Source organism: Ailuropoda melanoleuca, chromosome X, assembly GCF_002007445.2.
Source record: "Ailuropoda melanoleuca isolate Jingjing chromosome X, ASM200744v2, whole genome shotgun sequence".
Taxonomy (NCBI): Eukaryota; Metazoa; Chordata; class Mammalia; order Carnivora; family Ursidae; genus Ailuropoda; species Ailuropoda melanoleuca.
In genome coordinates this window covers 94,503,673-94,521,546 of record NC_048238.1, presented here as the reverse complement: position 1 = coordinate 94,521,546, position 17,874 = coordinate 94,503,673, and the positions used below count along the sequence as shown (strand labels likewise).

The window sequence follows — 17,874 nt, the reverse complement described above, 5'->3', positions numbered from 1 at the left end:
GAGGGAAAATGATCCAGAACTGTTGACGGCTCCAAGGTCGGCAGCTGCAGGAGGTATAAACTGGAAAGGGAGGGATCACGGAAGTGAGCAACTAGTGCCAAGCTAATTGCATAAAACAGGACTATGTACCTGTAACTTACATATTCTGCGTGTAGTTTACACCCTAAGATTTCTTCACTATGGTAAAAATCAGCTGTGTCCTTAAAAATGATTGCCTGAGCAGTAGTCACCTCCCAGTGCAGGCTGATACAAAACAGCCTCCACTGGAAACAAAATTAAAACAGAAGTTCTGAATCTCAAGGGCATCCTGTCTGGAGAAGTTACCCTCCCCCCATCCTCGAAGCTTGGGAGTGGAAAGTTATTATGTGAGCAGTTTACATTTATTAAGCAGTTAGTTTGGAAGGCTAAGTGCTTTGAATGGATTGTCTCATTCATTCTTCCAAGGAGCCTTAGGAGCTAGATACAGCTGTCACGTCCAACCTAACGAACCAGGGAATGAAGGTCTAGCTGGCAAAGGGCAATGTTAGGACTACCGGCTTCTGAAGCCCAAATTCCTTCTATCGTGCTACCCTGCATTTGTTAGTCCTGCAAATACCCTACAGTGAGTAACAGTAGCTATAAAATACTAAACTTAGTAATACCTAGGGTGAGCTTATAACAAACCACATAGGATCATACTGTGTTGGTAGGAATGTGAACTGGTGTGATCTTTCTGAAGGACAGTTTAGCAATATTTACCAGAGAATTTTAAATGGAAGTACCCTTTTGTTTCAATGATTTCGATCACCCAGATATAGTAAGTGAAAAAAAGCAAGGTGCAGAACAGTGTGTATAGTAAGATTGCTTTTATAATAATTTTTAAAGTACATGTAGAAGATGGATTGATAGATATGCTAGCATATAAATACCATTTTCCCCCTGAAACACAAGAAGCTTTTAACAATAAATATCTTTGGAACAAGTAACTCGGTTATTATTTTTGTGCCATTGGGAGATATTTGAGCTTTTAAAGTTTTGTTTTCCTCTCTCTGTTTGCTGATTTTTTAAAGTAACTCTTTATTAAGTCTTTTAAATAAAAACCAAATAACCAGCATTTACTGAGCAAGGGACATGAGCAATTACATGAGCAAGGGACTCAGGCATCTTACATACACTACATTGTATTCTCACAGGAAATGATCAGCTCTGTTTTACAGATGAGGAGTTAAGAGCCTCGGACAGGTGACATCCCGGGCTTGAGGTGCCGCAGCTCAGGATGAGGGCGAGCTGCCGGTTAAATGCCTGTCTGCCTCGGTTCAGAGCCCTTAGTGCTCAACTGCCTGGTTGTGCTCTTCTAATGGGTGTTTATACTCATTGCCTAATAAAAGTAAACTGGCGAACAACTGGAGTCTAATGAGATAATGTATGTGAAAATACTTTTCTAAATATAGAGATGTTTGGGGAGGACAAAGCAGGCAGCAGGAGTTTGACTTGGGCCGACCTGTCCACTGAGTCCCAGTCAGGATATTATTTTTTGAGGAAGTGATGATCAACACCTTTCTTCTCTTTCTCCTTTAAAAATATTATAAAATGACATTTATCACCCCCTTTCCCCCCATGACACCTGATCATTGTTTAAAAAATTAAAATGTAGTGGAGAACTGAAAGTCCTTTCATAATACCTCTCACTGGTACTTGTTTCAGGTTGTAATGGCTATGTGACTATATTGCACACTTCCCACATATTTTACCTCGATGGGAGCAACTATCTATTTGTTCAGTATCTGGCTTTCTTTCAACCTTATCACATATCCTGACCATCTTTTCATATCAGCACTTACAAATCTTTTCTCCTTTAAATAAATACCTGCACAATACCCATTTTGCAAATGTACACACATGCACACGATTATTTTTTGAATTGTCCACTGAAGGACATTTAAGCCACTTCCAATTGTTTGCTTTCCTAACTGCTGCTGCTACAATGAATCCCGTTCCCAAGAAAGTTTAGAGGCAGCTTCAGATGGAGTGTGACATTTGTCAACTCTGTAGCTGATAAGAGTGACCCTTTAGGACTCTGTACTGAGGGTAGGAGCACGTTTCACTGTGTGTGGACACAAAGAACTCTGCCCAAAGCACTTTGGCCAGCACAATCAGAGATATGAGACTTGCCAACAGGTGGGAAAACCTCCACAAGAAGAGCTCCCTATTTGCGATAGTTTAGTAATAGACCAGAGACTTGCTACTATTGCTCAACACTGATTGCTGGATCAGAAGAGGAATTTCCAGACTCCGTTTCAAGCAGGGCTGGTGCAGGGCTGTGGATCCCCCCAGACAGTCTGGAGACAGCTAGACCGGGAGATGGGCAGCAGAGCTCCAAATCAGGCAACAGCACGTGTGGAAGGAGCAGGGACCTATGGGGAGACTCATAACTCATAGACCAACCTCTTCCAGCAGAGGGCAGTGCCTCAGATATCAGGCGGGACTCCGGCCAGCTGGAGCCAGAGCTGGGGGACTTCGCTGGACAGATTGCAGCAACCCTGAGCCGAGGAAAAATTGAACGAAACTGTCCTTTGGATACTGTAAGTGACGTTGGGGAATGCCCAGTGAAAGACACGGTGGGACTTCACACTACCGTGATTTGCCTGTTTTCTAATGTCTACCAATTTGGGTTTGGTAATAAATCTCTTTTTATACAGCCTGGCTGTGCCGGCTTGCAACTAAGGCAATTTGGAACCAATTTAACTCGACTGGCCACAGAGTTTCTCAGGTTTCTGGGGGCATGCTTGAATCAAAAAGGGAGTGACATGCCTAAAATATAACCTAGCCTTCTGGCCCTGGGGCTCTGTGGATCTGACACAAAGTTTACAAATAGAAAGTTAGCAGAGGGAAAGATATGTAAGAAGTAACAATTTTATCTAAAAATAGAAACTCAGTGTTTAACACCAGCCTTTTGCTTTTGCATTTCAAGGACTATGAAGGATGACCGTTAAAACAAACTTTATCGTGGAAGAGCCAGCCATGCAACTGCTGCGCATGCAGATAATGAAAGATTAAAAGCAGTTAGTCCCGTAGGCCTAAACAGTTTCCAATCGACTCTTCCCTGAGAATTGCTTACCTTTTCTGCTGTGTAGTGGTTAGAATCAAATAGGGGCAAAACTGAGTTACTGTAAGATAAAGTCTGTTTCTACTCCTGTTGTGTTTGAGCCCTGTGATAAGAAAGGAAGGAGTGACTTTGGCATTTGCTGGTGGAGTCCAGAAGATTTGCCAGATGATAGAAGTACTGTGTGTGTTTAATTATTTGTCAGGCACGGCTATGTAAGACACATCACAAACGAAATCAGCAACAGTGAAGTCGAAAGGTAGTTCGCACGCGTTTCTTAGAGCAACATCAAGTGTTAGAAATACCAGCAAGGAGAGTAAAGTTTCTCGGCTGCTTTATTTTCCGGGTCCCTTCTAGCCCAGGGATGTCGGGCGCTCTCCCGGAGGCCAGATCACTGCCGGCCGTCCCGCACCGGCCAGCCAGCGGCGGAGACGCCGAGGGGCTTCGGCCGGTTTGGCCTGGGACTGCCGGCAGCCCCGGCTGCGGGCGGGGAAGGGAAGGCCGTCGGAGGTTCTCCGAGAGGCCCTCCGCCAAGGCCGCGGCCCCGACCCGAGACCGGCCCCTGCCGTCTCTCTCGGCAGGGCGCGGCCCCAGCGCCACCCGGCTCGCCCCGGAGAGGTGGGACTTTCCCCACCGGAAGTGATCCCGGCCAGTCTCGGGGAACTGGGGCACCTCAGCCAGTGTGTCAGGGAAACCCTTCCGGGTGTGTGCTGGGGGGGGTGGGGGGTGGGTGAGAAAAAAAAGAGGTGGCGTCGCCCGGAGTGGCCGCCGCCGCCGGACGGCCCCCGCCCCTTTCCCCTCCGCGAGCAGCGGCGCTGGGGCGGCGGTGAGACGGAGCAGCCGGCCGTTGGCCATGGCCTTGGCGTGAGGGAGACTCCCGGGCGGCCGGGCGGGTGCGGACGGCGGGGTAAGCGGCGGCTCCGGCGGAGGCAGCCGGGTCCGGGCGGGAGCTGGCGGAGGGGTGGAGGGGGGGAGCGGGGAGCGGGCGGCGGCCGGTGGGCCGCGCGTCTCCCCACCCCGCGCCTCCGGGCTTGCCCTCCTCCCCACGCCCCCTGCCTGGGCTTCGGTTCCTATAGGAAGGGCATCACCATCTCATCCCCACCCACCCGACACTTGGCTCTTTCCCCTCCCCCTCCTTTAACTTCCTCTTCTTCCCCCGTTGGGCCCTCTGCCTCTCCGCACTCTCCTCCCCAGTTCGCAGATTTCCGCCCACCTTCCGCCTCCCCGAGCCGCCGCGGCTAGCGGGGTGTTCTTTTCCCTCCCTCTGGTAGGAGTTGCTGAAGGTGAGACTCATGAGGGAATACAAGGTAGTGGTGTTAGGGAGCGGAGGGGTTGGCAAATCTGCCCTTACTGTGCAGTTTGTCACCGGGACTTTCATTGAGAAATATGACCCCACCATTGAAGATTTCTACCGCAAAGAGATCGAAGTGGACTCTTCCCCCTCCGTGCTGGAAATTCTGGACACCGCAGGAACTGAGCAGTTTGCCTCCATGAGAGATCTCTACATCAAAAACGGCCAAGGTTTCATCCTGGTTTATAGCCTGGTTAATCAACAGTCTTTCCAGGTAACCAAACCGAGTCTTGTAATTTGTTAGAAGGGGGTGTGGTAATCCCACATTTACTTCTGGTGTGCTTGAACCGTACGTTAATGACTATGTTTTGCTTCTGAAAGTTAGACATGGCGCATTTTTGAGGTTACTTCTGGCACGGAAAAGTATCGGGTTGTTTCTATAGAGAGTCTGCAGTAACAAACCGTCAACAAATATTTTAAAGTTATTTTTGAGTCAAGGAAAAGTGAGAACGAAATAGGGCAGTCTGTGTATTTAGCCTGGAAGGGAACCTTCTGAAGTTGCTTGTTCGATTCAACAAGTATTGATTAATGTACTTACCAAAACAACATTTAACAGATAATCTCAGGTAAGTAGAGCACTTTGCAGAGAAAATTATTTTGAACCGGTATCTGTAACTCCTGTGTCTGTTTTCCCCACCTCTTCCTCTGTGTTCTCTCAGCGAAGTTTCTCAGCCAGATTCATAAATCTTAGTGTTACAAGCTGAAGAACTCAAGACCTGCCTTCTAGGCATTTTTACTTAACTTTGGGGCGTGTGAAGGAAAGTTACTAATTGAAAAGACTAGTGCCTAGAATTAATTACCGACCGAAAGCTACAGTGACTCTCCTGCAGTTGACCCAAGTTGCTTCTGATAACACCGACTATATTTATACAAAATATGTGGATCAGGGAACACCGGACAAGTGCAAATTTCTAACCCTGGCTGGGTGGCCAAGCTGGAGGTGGTCCTATTTCTTCCAAAAATTTGTCCTTCACTGGGAGACCAACTGAAGGTTTAACATTATTTTGAGAGGTGCAGTAAATGTTGCTATTTATTCCTTGAAAATAAATAACTTCATATTGACCCACTGTATTGACCTCCATCGATTTAGGAAATGGATAGTTTTTCTGCATTTAAAGGTATGCGCTTAATGTTGCTTGCTTAAGAGACATTAAGTGCTTTAGTGAATACAATGTACTAATTCCACTTTTCTTAGTATTTAAATTACAGTACTCTAGTGAAGTTTTCCAGTAACCACAAATAGAAACTTCAGAGTTTTTCTTTCTCTTAAAGATATATAGTAAGTATAGTGACCAAACTAAAGTACATTTTATGTGGGCTTTAATTCCAAAGCAATAATAGTATCATAAAAGCATTTTTCCCCAGAAAGTACCAAAGGTGATGTTTGACAGGCATTTTCTTTCTAAAGGATCCTTGAGATATTTGTTATTCTATTAGCTTACTCTCTTGAGGCTGGAAGTCTTTTGAGGGGTTTTTCATATGATTTCCCTTGTATCTGCTTCTGTTATAGGCACAGATAGGGAGTGAAAAACTGCCATTATTTCAACAGAGACTTAAATTCTTTCAAGCCTAACTGTCATAAATTTGGCTTCTCATTTCAACTTGCGTTTCCATAAGGACACAGGGAAAAAGAGCTTAACCTAGAAGACCAAATGGATACATGACCAAACAAAATCATTACAAACATCAAATAATTATGGTTTCATAAATTTTCACAGTCCTATTTTTCCTTCATCCCACAAGTGACTATTCCATTCACTGTTAACTATTCAGATTGAACACGCTTGATAATTTAAGTCAAACCTCTCAAGTTACAAAACATTTGAAAATTGGAAACTCAGTATTAAATCTATAAAATTGCCTTAAAGCAACACTTCCTCCCCTCCGCCAAAGTTGATGCTACCTGAGAATCACTAAGTCTCTTATCTTTTATCATTAATTGTCATTAGAAAAAATAATACACTGGGGAGAAAATACAAGTTGTAAAACCTAACTAGGCAACGGGAATTACGACTGTCTTCCCGCCCAGACGGCTGCTCAGTGCATTTGTCCCTCCCCGGAGCTGCTCACTGTTAACATTAGTTTGTAATGTATTTTAAGGTGTTTGATTTTACTGGGATGAAGGCCTACCATTAAATTTAAAATGCCGCATTTAAGTATATAAATCTGTTTTGAACTGGTCTTTGAGGCATGACACGGTGTTTTTGTTCCCACCTGAAACACTTTCTTTCAGGCACTCTTGCTAAATGGCTAGGACTGCGTAGATGCAGGAAGCCTGTGCTAGGATAACAGGTGTTTTCAGGAGTGCTGACAAGCTGGCAGGTTTAAGGAGATAGCTAAACATCCTTACGTACAAATGGATTCATCATAATTGGGAACTTACTTTTTAACTCAGTGCAGACTAGGGGAAAGAAGTATGAGTCCTAAGGTTCGTGTGCAGCCTACATTTTACGTTCTTGACAGAAACCCAGCAGGTGGGATCTGTGGAAATGATCGAGTTCCTACTTGGGTGGAGAGAACATTTATTTTCTCCATTTGGGTGTATAGTATTACTTTGGATTCAGCTTTCTGTACTTTGAGGGATGACTTCTTGTGATACTGTAATACTCCTGTTACGGTCACGCAAACAGCATAATTTTTTTTTCTCTTTGTGATTGTTTGAATAGGATATCAAGCCCATGAGAGATCAGATTGTCAGAGTGAAGAGATATGAAAAAGTCCCACTAATCCTAGTAGGAAATAAAGTGGATCTGGAACCAGAAAGAGAGGTTATGTCTTCAGAAGGCAGAGCTCTGGCTCAAGAATGGGGCTGCCCCTTCATGGAAACGTCGGCAAAAAGTAAATCAATGGTGGATGAACTTTTTGCTGAGATCGTCAGGCAAATGAACTATTCATCGCTGCCGGAGAAGCAAGATCAGTGTTGTACAACTTGCATTGTCCAGTAAAAAAGAACCTCAATCATGGCCATACCGAGCAGGTTAGTCGTTGATGGAACCTTATGAGTCTGAGACTGTTTAGGTTTTGATCGAGTATAACAAAAAGCTGGTTAATATTAGTACACGTTGTGCTACCTTCCGTTTCCTTGTATATTTTTAAAATAACATTTCCCTTAGCACAAAACAGTCAGCATTCAGTGAAGAAAATACAAAAGAGATAAGCAAACTGAAGGTAAGAAATTGCCTGTATTCCTGTCACTAAGATTTGTTTTTTAAAAGCGAATTACTGTCCTCTTCTGCTTCATCGATGACATTCCTTTGGGGTGGGGTGAGTTAAAGGGTAACACACCTCCTCCCTGTTCCTGTGATTTCGCATCCAATAATAATTTCAGATGATGATTGGTTTCATGTTTTCTACACGTTTCTGTCCCGGGCTAGAGAGCTGCTATAATTGAAATCATCAATTTACTAATCACCCAAGTGCTTGATTGAACAGGATGATTATTTAATCAAGTTCATCTGTACTTTGCACTTGAGGGACTTAAGTGACCTCTGATAATAACAAATTACAGTGCCACAGCGTACCTTGACTTCATCATGAATATATGGCCCAAATGAGAATCTGGTAAAATCATCTGTGATGTGTTAGAAGAGACACACCCAAGCCCAGGCAACATTTATATTCAGTTTTAGTAAATAATAGAGTTCATAGGGACAATAACAAAACCTTCACACCTTTCATTGAGTTGAATGATAACTTCATAAAAGTTTTTTCAAATGAATGAGTTTTTAAAAAGCAACTGAGCATTTTAAGTGGGATTCTTTTATTCATATCATGGTCTTTTAATCTAGATTATAATTGGACAGATAGACTCAATTAGACAGTAACCCTTACATAACACACTAAAACAACCAATATCCTGGATGACTGCAAAACCACAGCAAATGGCAGGCTAGCCTGACAATCTCAGGAATGGAATCGATTGTTTTGAGCCAAGACTGACCTCAAGTCCAGGAGGCAGTGTTGCAAATGGCAACAGGCATTTCAGATTGCAGTGATGATTCCGAATCAAAGGTCTGGCTTTATATGTGCTCCCTGGGGAAAAGACTAACAGTCCCTAATTTATCTTTTCAGACAAGATCTTCTGTCAGGGAGTGTCTGTCACCTTTGAAAATGAAGGATGACAACAGTGCTTTATTCAGAATGCTTTCACACGTCAGCTTTTTAGCACACCAGAATATGATGAGAACACATTTCTTTTCTGATACCTGGCTACATCCGTTATGGCTTCCCTGTCGAGACCTCACGCCAGCGTATGTTTGGGTGATGGCGTCACACTTGCAGAGTGTAGGTTTTGGAAGCAGGAACTGGCGTATGTAGGTGATCCAGTCCCGTGTTTGTGTTTCCCTAATGTCTTCAGTTGTAAGCCAGCTTCAAGTTTGAACAAGTTCTGTGTGGTGATTGCATCTTTACCATTAACGTGCTCTTTCTCTGTCGGACACTTTTAACTGGGGAAGTGACATAAATGTACATGTTTCAGTATTGTCATCTTTATAAAAAAATTAACTAGCTCCCACAAAATGTTCCCAGTTTTCTTTCCATCATTAATGTAGACAGCTACAGGAAGTAAACTGAATAAAATCCAGATTGGCAAATGGATAGTTTCTATAGTGATTCTTAAATCTCTTACTCTGACTTCTCTCTACATCTGTTTCATCTTGCAGCTTGTGTGATCTAAATTACTTCTAATCCATTTGGTTATCTGCGGGAATGATTAAATAGAATTGCCTTATATCTCAAGCCAACTATGTTTATGTTTTTTGTTAATGTACTAAAAATCAGGAAATATTAATACAAATAGTTGCTTATTTATGATAATAATAGGTCAAGTCACCTGTGTAGCTTTTTGTTTGGTTTTCATTGTTGTAAGCAGAATACACATTGGAGGTGTGAGCATTGAACTAAAATAAGCAGCTGAATGTGTGAAAATATTAAAGGAAATTTCCTGACCGAGATCTTTTAGAACAAAGCACACTACACTTTCTCTTTTCTGACATCACACAAGATGAAATTGATGTATATGGGAATCTATAACCTGACACCTGTAAAAGCTCGTGGTTGTGCTTGTTTTTACTATTTATCTGCAAAAATAGGTGATGGATTCTGAATCCAGTAGCTTGAGTCATGGAGCTCTGAAGTCTGTCAGTCCCAGATCTAGACTGAAGATCAGACTTTGACAAGTAAAGGTGATTTGAGAAATGCTTGTCCTTAATAACTTAGAAGAGTACCTTTGTCCAAGTGAGAAATGATAAGATTCAGATAAGTCAGAAAAACTGTTGGGATTGTTGTAAATTGGTTGCTGTTAATCGAAAGGGGAGATTTTAATGCTCTAAGAAACAGTTCTGATAATTGCTCACATTTATTTACCACCCTTCAATGTGGGTCACCCGTCTCTTGCCCAACACCTGTTTATCTGCATGGCTCCCAGGATCATTTCCTCACCTTTCACCCTCCCACTGGCCGTAGTCTTAGTGTGAGTTTCCAAGCCCAGATTCTTTACGTGCTGTTTCTGCGGCCGGTTTCCTTACTGACCCAAGGAGCCTGCCATCGAGGGCTTCTTTACTGTGCAGCAGCAGTATAATAGAAACCCAGGTCAGTGTTACAGGCTAACTACATCATAGCTCCTCTGTATGTTGGTGTAAATAATTGACAATTGGCCCTTTTGGTGTTCTGTTGTGGAGAAGGATGGGTGTTTTGTTAACCATCTCATAATACTATAAAAGAAGTAAATCACAGTGCTGTGGGTATTCAGGGAAAGGAGAGACCACATCCAGTGAGAGCAGACTTCTCAATAGTCCAGGCTCTTTGTTACGGGCATTGTAGGGTGTCGCGCAGCGGCCCTGGCCCCTATTTACTAGATAGATGCTGGCAGCAGTCTCCCCGCCCCCCTAGTTATGACAAACAAGAATATCTCCAGACATTGCCTAATGGCTCCTAGGGGGGGCAAAATCACGCCTGGCTAAGAACCACTGACTTTGAGGAATTGGGGAACAGTAACATTTGGGTCAGGTCTTGAAGAATGGGTAGGATGTGAAGGGGTGGGGGAGGGGTAGAGGTGATTTCCAAACAGAGGGAATGCTGCAAAGGAGCAAACTAATATCCCTAAATTAGTAGTTTGTTGATTCCCTGAAAGGCAGGTGGGAAGTGCAGCAAAGTTATCTTTCAAATGTGACAGTTTGGTAAATACCCCTTTTGGCAAATAGAATTATTGAAAAGATGATTTCTCAAGGATTTCGGTATCTCAGCCCTGTATTGATGAAAGTTATTTAAAAAAAAAAAAAGAAAAGAAAACCAGAGTAAAAAAGGTGTTCTTCACTACGGTTTGAAGGGCTCCTGCAAGACTGTATCCTGTTTTTCTCCGTGTATTATGGAACAGGTTCTCCCAGTGAGAGTAAATGGTGCATAAGAGTACCAAACACCAGCAATCAAACTGAAAGAACAAAGATCATTATTTATGTCAGCCTCAGTTCATTATATATGTCAGCCTGAAGAAAAAGCGAGATTCTTGATTCAAGACCAGCACATCATTTCACGTGGCAGCAGAATGCCGGGGATGTTAACAAAGGCTCCTGAAAGGCTGAACCATCTATGAATGTCATTTTAGTCTAGCTGGCCTTACCATTTCTAAACACAGTGGAATTGATTAGCATTTTCGGGTTGTTTTTTTTTTTTAATAAATACGTGGAATCAGAATTGTTCCTAATCTTTTGTCCCCTGGCTTTTAATTAGATATGATGTGCTGAGGATTTAGCAAACGGAAAAAGGAAAATCATGAAAATTAAATCACATTGTGTACTTTAAAATGCTGGCATTTTCATATCCAAGTTAAATATTAATCCTATCAGTGAAACACTGGGGTGGAATTCTGTTGCAGAAGTTACAGCTTAGATACTTCCTTTTTTTTCTCCTGCCCTATTTTGCATATCACCTTGAGTAGGGAAAGTAGCTTATTTTAAATGTTCATTTGTCATCCAGTTCACATGGTGAGCCATAATAGAGCCTGTGGCATGGCAGCCCTGGATGGAGTGGGAGTATGCTTTGGGGCTCCCATGAAAGACGTACCATAAAGATCTGCAGTGGACCCGGAGTACTGGAGGGTCTGCACCCCCCTAATTTTCCCCGGACCTTCACTGACACCCCCTCCCTCCCTTGCCAAAAGGTTCATGGTCTGGGACAGTTCCGAGTGAATAGGTGAATAGTTAGACCTGCTGTGGGTGTGGAGGTGTCTGTGATTAGAATGACTCTTGTATATCTGTTCCCTCTTTAATTGCTTCCTTTTAACCTCAAGATTAGGCTTTTATTGCAGAATGAAATGCATATGAGCCATTCAGTTTTACTCCATTACCTCTCTGGCTTAGAATGAACCATCAGTAGAATTAACAAAAATTGCATCATAGAGTTGGAGAGTTGCCACCGAGGAAGTATTCTAGCCATACTACAGGAAAGATTCTCCTCGTGGGATTACTTCTCAGTGGAATTCAAAAATCCAGAAGATAATATCACTAAGAAAAACTTAAGTCCTGTCAGCTGTTGGAAAGACTTACCCTACCAAAAAACATACTCCCAAATTCTTTTGATTAGCCACAGTTTCAGGAACATGGGATTCAGAAAAAGCAATTTAGAGTTGAGGGGAGCAGTACCCTACCTGGTCTGATTCAGAGCTAGCAGCTGGAATCTGATCATTGGGCTCTTACTCTCCTTATCAGTGGACATGGTTATACTACCTGATATCTCAGAATTGAACTCATTAATTTAAATTTATGCGATTTTAGGTGTAGGAAAGAAGAAAAAGTTAATCCCTTCCTTTCTACCCTGGGTTTACCATAAACTTTTAGGGTGCATATTCTCCTTACAGCATGGTCCCCCTTTCATCCAAAGATTTGATGCCATAGTTTGAGTATTTAACTTGGATATGAAAATGCCAAGTAAAAAGTGAAGGGAAATTCATTTTTTAAAAAAATTCCTTTGGTTAAATCTCCAGAATATCATATGTCTACAACTGGAAAAAAATTAAAATTGATTATGTTTGCACATTTGTTATTTGCTAAAAAGAATGCTAGTAAATGGCATTGTATTTAGAAATGGTGAATCCAGCTAAGCTAAGAAGACATTCATAAACTGCTAAGCGTTTCAGGAGCCTTTGTTAATATCCCGGTCATTCTTCTGCCACGTGAAATGATGTGCTAGTCTGGGATCAAGAATCCCCCTTTTCTTCATGCTGACAGAAATAATGATCTTTGTTCTTTCAGTTCTGTGTTTGGTACTCTCGGGTACCAACTTACCCCGCTTGGGAGACCCTATTTCATCATTTCCTGAGCAGAAGGTTTGGACTGTTTGGGTGTGTGTGGGTGTGTGTGGGGGGGGGTGTGTGTGTATATACGCGCGCACATGTGTACTCTTCCTTAACAAAATCTAATTAGAAAAAAAGTGAAAAAGTGAAACCAGTTAAGCGAGAGTTTGAGCAGAAGCTTCCAGAGTTGAGATTTGTTGGGTGTCTTACTGGAAACTGATTGTTCAGGACAAGGATCACTTGTGTTCTGTCTTACAAGCATCAAGTTATACTTTTGCAATCTGTCTGGATCTGCTATCCTGGGAGTTAAAAAGTATGAGTTTGACCAGCTGCCTTTAAAGCTTCTGGAATGTTTTTTAAATGAACAAGAGTTGTTAGTACACTGAAAATGTTGCTGTCAGAGTGTGGAGCAGTAACATTTATATTTTGCATTCTGTGAAATTCTCATCTTGAGAGACTGTCCTTTTTGCTTAATGCAACCTTTTGCTTTGGGATTTGTTACTGCATGGAATCACAATTTATTACTCTTCTGAAAAAGAGCTGGTATTAAAACTTTGTTTAATGGTATGCCTCCTCTTAATATTGTTGAGTCTGACCCAGGATTTATCTATGTCTCTTCATTTCACTGGAGTATTGTCATCCTGTGGAATGTGGACGGACCAAATGTTAAGCAGATTTTTAGAGGGTGGGAAATAATGCATCTGTCACCTTTTATTTAATGTAGATTATGTTTGATAAGCTGGCTTGTAGTCTTAGTGTTTATTTTGGCTAGAAACAAATAATTACTACTTCCTCAATTTGATCTCAGGGACTGCCTACACTAGTAAAACATCGTATGTTACAAGTCTTCACTATTTAAGAGACAGAAGCATATTTAAAAATCCCAAACTCTTTATTTTTTAAAATGTGGATTAAAATTTATGGCAGATTTACTAATACAAACCAATTGAGAAAAGTCTAATCTGAATTACCGAAAAGTCTTCACACTGAATTGCATATCTTTTGAAATACTATTGTGTTCAAATAGGTATAAAAACTCAAATGAGGCTTAAAAACATAAAGGCCCTCAGTTTGGATATCAGAGTCATAATTCTGGTCTTATAGAATTTATAACATAGTTGAGAAATGAAAAAAAAACCTGAGATTTGCATACTTTGTAAGGTACTTTCACACATTACCTTATGTGATATTTACCACAACCCTTGAAGAAAGAATTTTTATCTTTATTTTAATGATGAGGAAACTGGACTTGCTCAAGCTTGAATAACCAGCGTCCTAGTTAAAAATTTGATGCAAAAAGTTTAATTTTAATTGGAAAAAAAGGTTTATAATAATTTCTAAGGAGGCAAATTCTTCTCCTATTTTTCCTAATGTGTTTAGGTGGTAGGATTTCAATAATGAGCAGAGAGACATTCCTTAAAAGTAATCATTTTTATGATATAGCTGCTAATAAAGAGTTCTTTCAGGCTCTTTGGACACAGTAGAAGTGTAGCTGTCAAATGAAATTAAAATTATGCATGTATAAATATTGGTAGAGCCTTTAAGAGATCTTAAATTGGTTTTGCTTGGCGTTCTTTCACAGTTGCTGTTCTACTCTTTGTTTCTGGCTTCATTTAACAACTTTTCTTTCACGTTAAAAAACAAATGTAATTCCACTCCTCTAAAGCTACATAGTGGTCCAGCTACATAGTGGTTAAAAGATTTTGTGTCTGAATGATAGATTTTTTTTCCCCTTGCTATTAATTAGAAGGGCAGAAGTCTGTCAACCACGAGAGGGGAGACTGCGAAACCCCGATCAGAGGAAGGTCCCTGGAGTTGGGAGGATGTCCAAAACAGGGCAGACCAGAATAAGGACCGGGAACTACCGCTGTCACCTTGCATCTAACTCAAGTTGGGGGTACTTAGTAGTTGCCCAGTAGCTAGACCCTGATTGGATTACATTTTCTTATTTTAAATTTTCCCCGAAACCCTACGTTTTGAAAAAGTTTCACATACTGTCCAGTTTGCTCATAATGATGATGCATTTGATTCTAATGCCATTTCCCATTAAAAGTAGGAAGAAATCAGATTCAAAGTAGAAGTAATATCTGCCACTTTTGTACTGTAAAATCTTGTAAACCGGTAAGAACATGTTTAATATTGTACAAAGTATGAAACAAGTATGAAGCATAATAATATATTTAAAAATAAACCAGAGTAGTTACATACACACAGTATATCCTATTCAGTGCGTCATTAGTGTTTCTAATTTTCAGTGACTCTTTTTGATCACCTAAAATTATTTTTTAATTTAAACTCATGGGTAACACAGTGAAATTCCACCTTAAGATTGTTATTCTGGTGCCGGTTCAGTGTGTATATAGAGCTGTTGTCGGGGTTCTCCTTTGAAACTGTAACCTGTATTTCTATCTTTTTACGACATTTTCATCTTAATTGCAGATAAAACTCAGAGGAAATTTGCACAGATGCTGCTTTGGAGAACTTTACAACCTGGGTTGCAGAACTGAGCCTTGGTAAACCTGTCTCTCTTACAGCATGTTGCCATACATCTAATTCAGTGCATAAGGTCCTTGGCCTTCCAGACCCATCGACCTTAACAGGAATGCTTAAGCACGTTTACCATACGTTTAAGATCTGTTCTTTATCAATCAGTCCTTTTGTAGCTTTCTAAGTTCTTATTGATGGCTAATATGCAAGAATTAATTTTTAATATTTTAATTGATTTCTTTAATCAGTTTCTCAACTTGTATTTATTAAATACTCAAACTCAGTATTACCTACTCAATGCCTTTTAAAAGAAAGTTATAATGGAGAAAAAAAATTGAGCCTTAAACAAATGGTTACTTCTGTATATTACCTCGCACCAGTGCTTCATTCTATTTGTAAAATCTTTCTCCTTTAAATGGTTGGTTAATACTTTGAGACTTTGTTTACGTGTGGCAGTGTTGTAAAAAAGAAACTAAAGATCACGTTTTTACCCTGATGGATGGAATATCCCTTTTCTTCAAGTGCAGTTTGTGATGTGTTTTTGTAATTAACATGTTCTGAAAGTTCCAATTGATATTGAAATTGACGGTAGAGCATTTAGCTGAAGAGTTAAGCGTTTGATTCCATTAGGTTTTCACATGTGTTAATCTCATTTACAGCATCGAATTGCAGCAGTAACATTTTCCTTTCTGTGAAGTTCTAAATTTAGTTATGACCTACTTAGCAATGCCTTTGAAAAGGGATATTGTATCCATGGTAAATTAATTGTATACCTAAACAGAGATCGCTCAGCTTTGCCTGTCAGGCTTGTAATTGACATCTAGTAGACTTCTGCACATGTAAAATTGAATTCAAATAAAATCATATATGCTTTCTAGTTCTTAATATTTGTCTTTCTGGATAATAGTTTAAAGCAATATTTGTTAAAATTTTCTTGCACTATCACAATTGATTTTTAGTTACTTCTCAAGAAGCATGTTTGTAATAGAGGCAAAAATCTGTGTAACAGGAGAGGATAGCACCAAGTCTCTGGGCTTTTTTTGTTTGTTTGTTTTTTGGATTTTTTTTCCCCCCAGATGTGCTTCTAATAGCCATTGCCTTCCATGTTGTTTACCTAATCAGCACATTTTGTCTGAATACTTGAACATTTTAACAGTAACACAGGTATAGAAACAGAAAGGAAACTTGTAATCTTTTGGTTCAGTTATAACATCTTGACAACAAGCGCTTTTTCTAGCAACAACTTTAAAATTTTGTAAGTTTGACAGTATTTTCTCGTTGGGTTTTTATTTGGTTTTAGTTGTGTGCTTTTAATTTGCAGAAGTTAGTAACTGCAGCTCACCTACTGCACCAAAGTTCTCGATTTTAGGAGCCCAGCTTTAGTCATTTGAACATGCTTCTAAATAAAACAAAACAAAAAACCAAAACTATACTTTTGATCTATAATAATAGCTCAATAACTTTGTCAAGGAAAGCTCTAATATATGCAGTGATGTTTTATGGAAGGGTGTGGCAATTTTAAATTTATATTGTGTGTGATGTTCAAATAAAGTGATATCTACATTCATGTGATTTATTGGTCAGCATGACCATTAATTATTACGTAGAAATTGATGAAACTTTGATTTCCTTTTTTAAAATCGTGTTGCATTTGATTCCTGATCAGATTCCCTCAAAGTGAACCCTTGATCTGAGATTGTGGATTTTATGGTGAGATTGTAAGGGTGGAGGCAGTGGAAAACATTGTTCCTTATTTATAAACCACTTGAAATGAATACCTAATTTAAGTTTGCACTTTAATACCGAACTTAAAAACCAAATAGTACAGAGTAGGTTAAGTGATCATGGTTCATCTTTATTAGCTGTGTGAACTTCTAAAGGAATCAAATAATTCATGATGATTTAAAATTTTTCTGCAGATGATTTTTTTTATATGCAGTGTTTCTTTCCTATGGATAGTCCCCCACTTCCCCTCCCCCGCCCCAGCATTGATCTCGGCAGCAAATTTAACTTGAATTCACTTAGGATCACAGGAATCAGGGGATAGTGATTTAAAGGTGGTTTCTCCAGCACATTTTAAGAAAAGGGACCAAAAGTTATTTTAGCTTCCTCGATAGATTGCATGTCAAGTTGCTTATTAGGATAATAAATTAATATTAAATGCAATATATGTCTCGTCTTTACTATGGCATCTGTTTAGGAGTTGTTCAAATCACTGCAGTAGGGCTTTGCAAATAAAATCATGTAACCTGTTAATGGATCTAATGTACTGTAACTTTATCAATGAAAGGTAAAAATCTCAAATAACAAGTACAAACATTGAACAATGACCTATAAAGATTTGTAAAAGTAAAATTTTTCCAATAGATTTCATTCTTGTCATTTTGTAAGATGACCCTGCAGTCCACCTGTTTGTAACTTTTTTAATAAAATAGACATCTGTATTACCGAGGTTGGTTTCTTGAATTTTTTGGTATATTACTAATTCTAGATTTGCTAACCAGTAAATCTCCCTCCTAACTGACAGCCATCACTTTGATCAAAATCACTATGTTGTATTGTAGTACATACTGAAACAAATTATACATTCACTTGTGTCCTTAGTCACCATTCTGGCGTATGTGCGGGGGAGGAGGGACTAACCCATATCCTAAAGTGTAGTAGTTA

At 40.2% G+C, this 17,874-nt stretch overlaps 1 protein-coding gene across 1 annotated transcript; it reads left to right on the top strand.

Moving 5' to 3' along the window:
* Positions 1-4,104: 4,104 nt before the first annotated feature.
* Positions 4,105-17,658, top strand: RAP2C (RAP2C, member of RAS oncogene family). Its single transcript, XM_002922923.4, has 3 exons — positions 4,105-4,647; positions 7,100-7,410; positions 15,160-17,658. The coding sequence occupies exons 1-2, from the start codon at positions 4,375-4,377 to the stop codon at positions 7,376-7,378; spliced, it is 552 nt and encodes a 183-aa protein (XP_002922969.1). The 5' UTR covers positions 4,105-4,374; the 3' UTR covers positions 7,379-7,410; positions 15,160-17,658.
* The last annotated feature ends 216 nt before the right edge of the window (positions 17,659-17,874 follow it).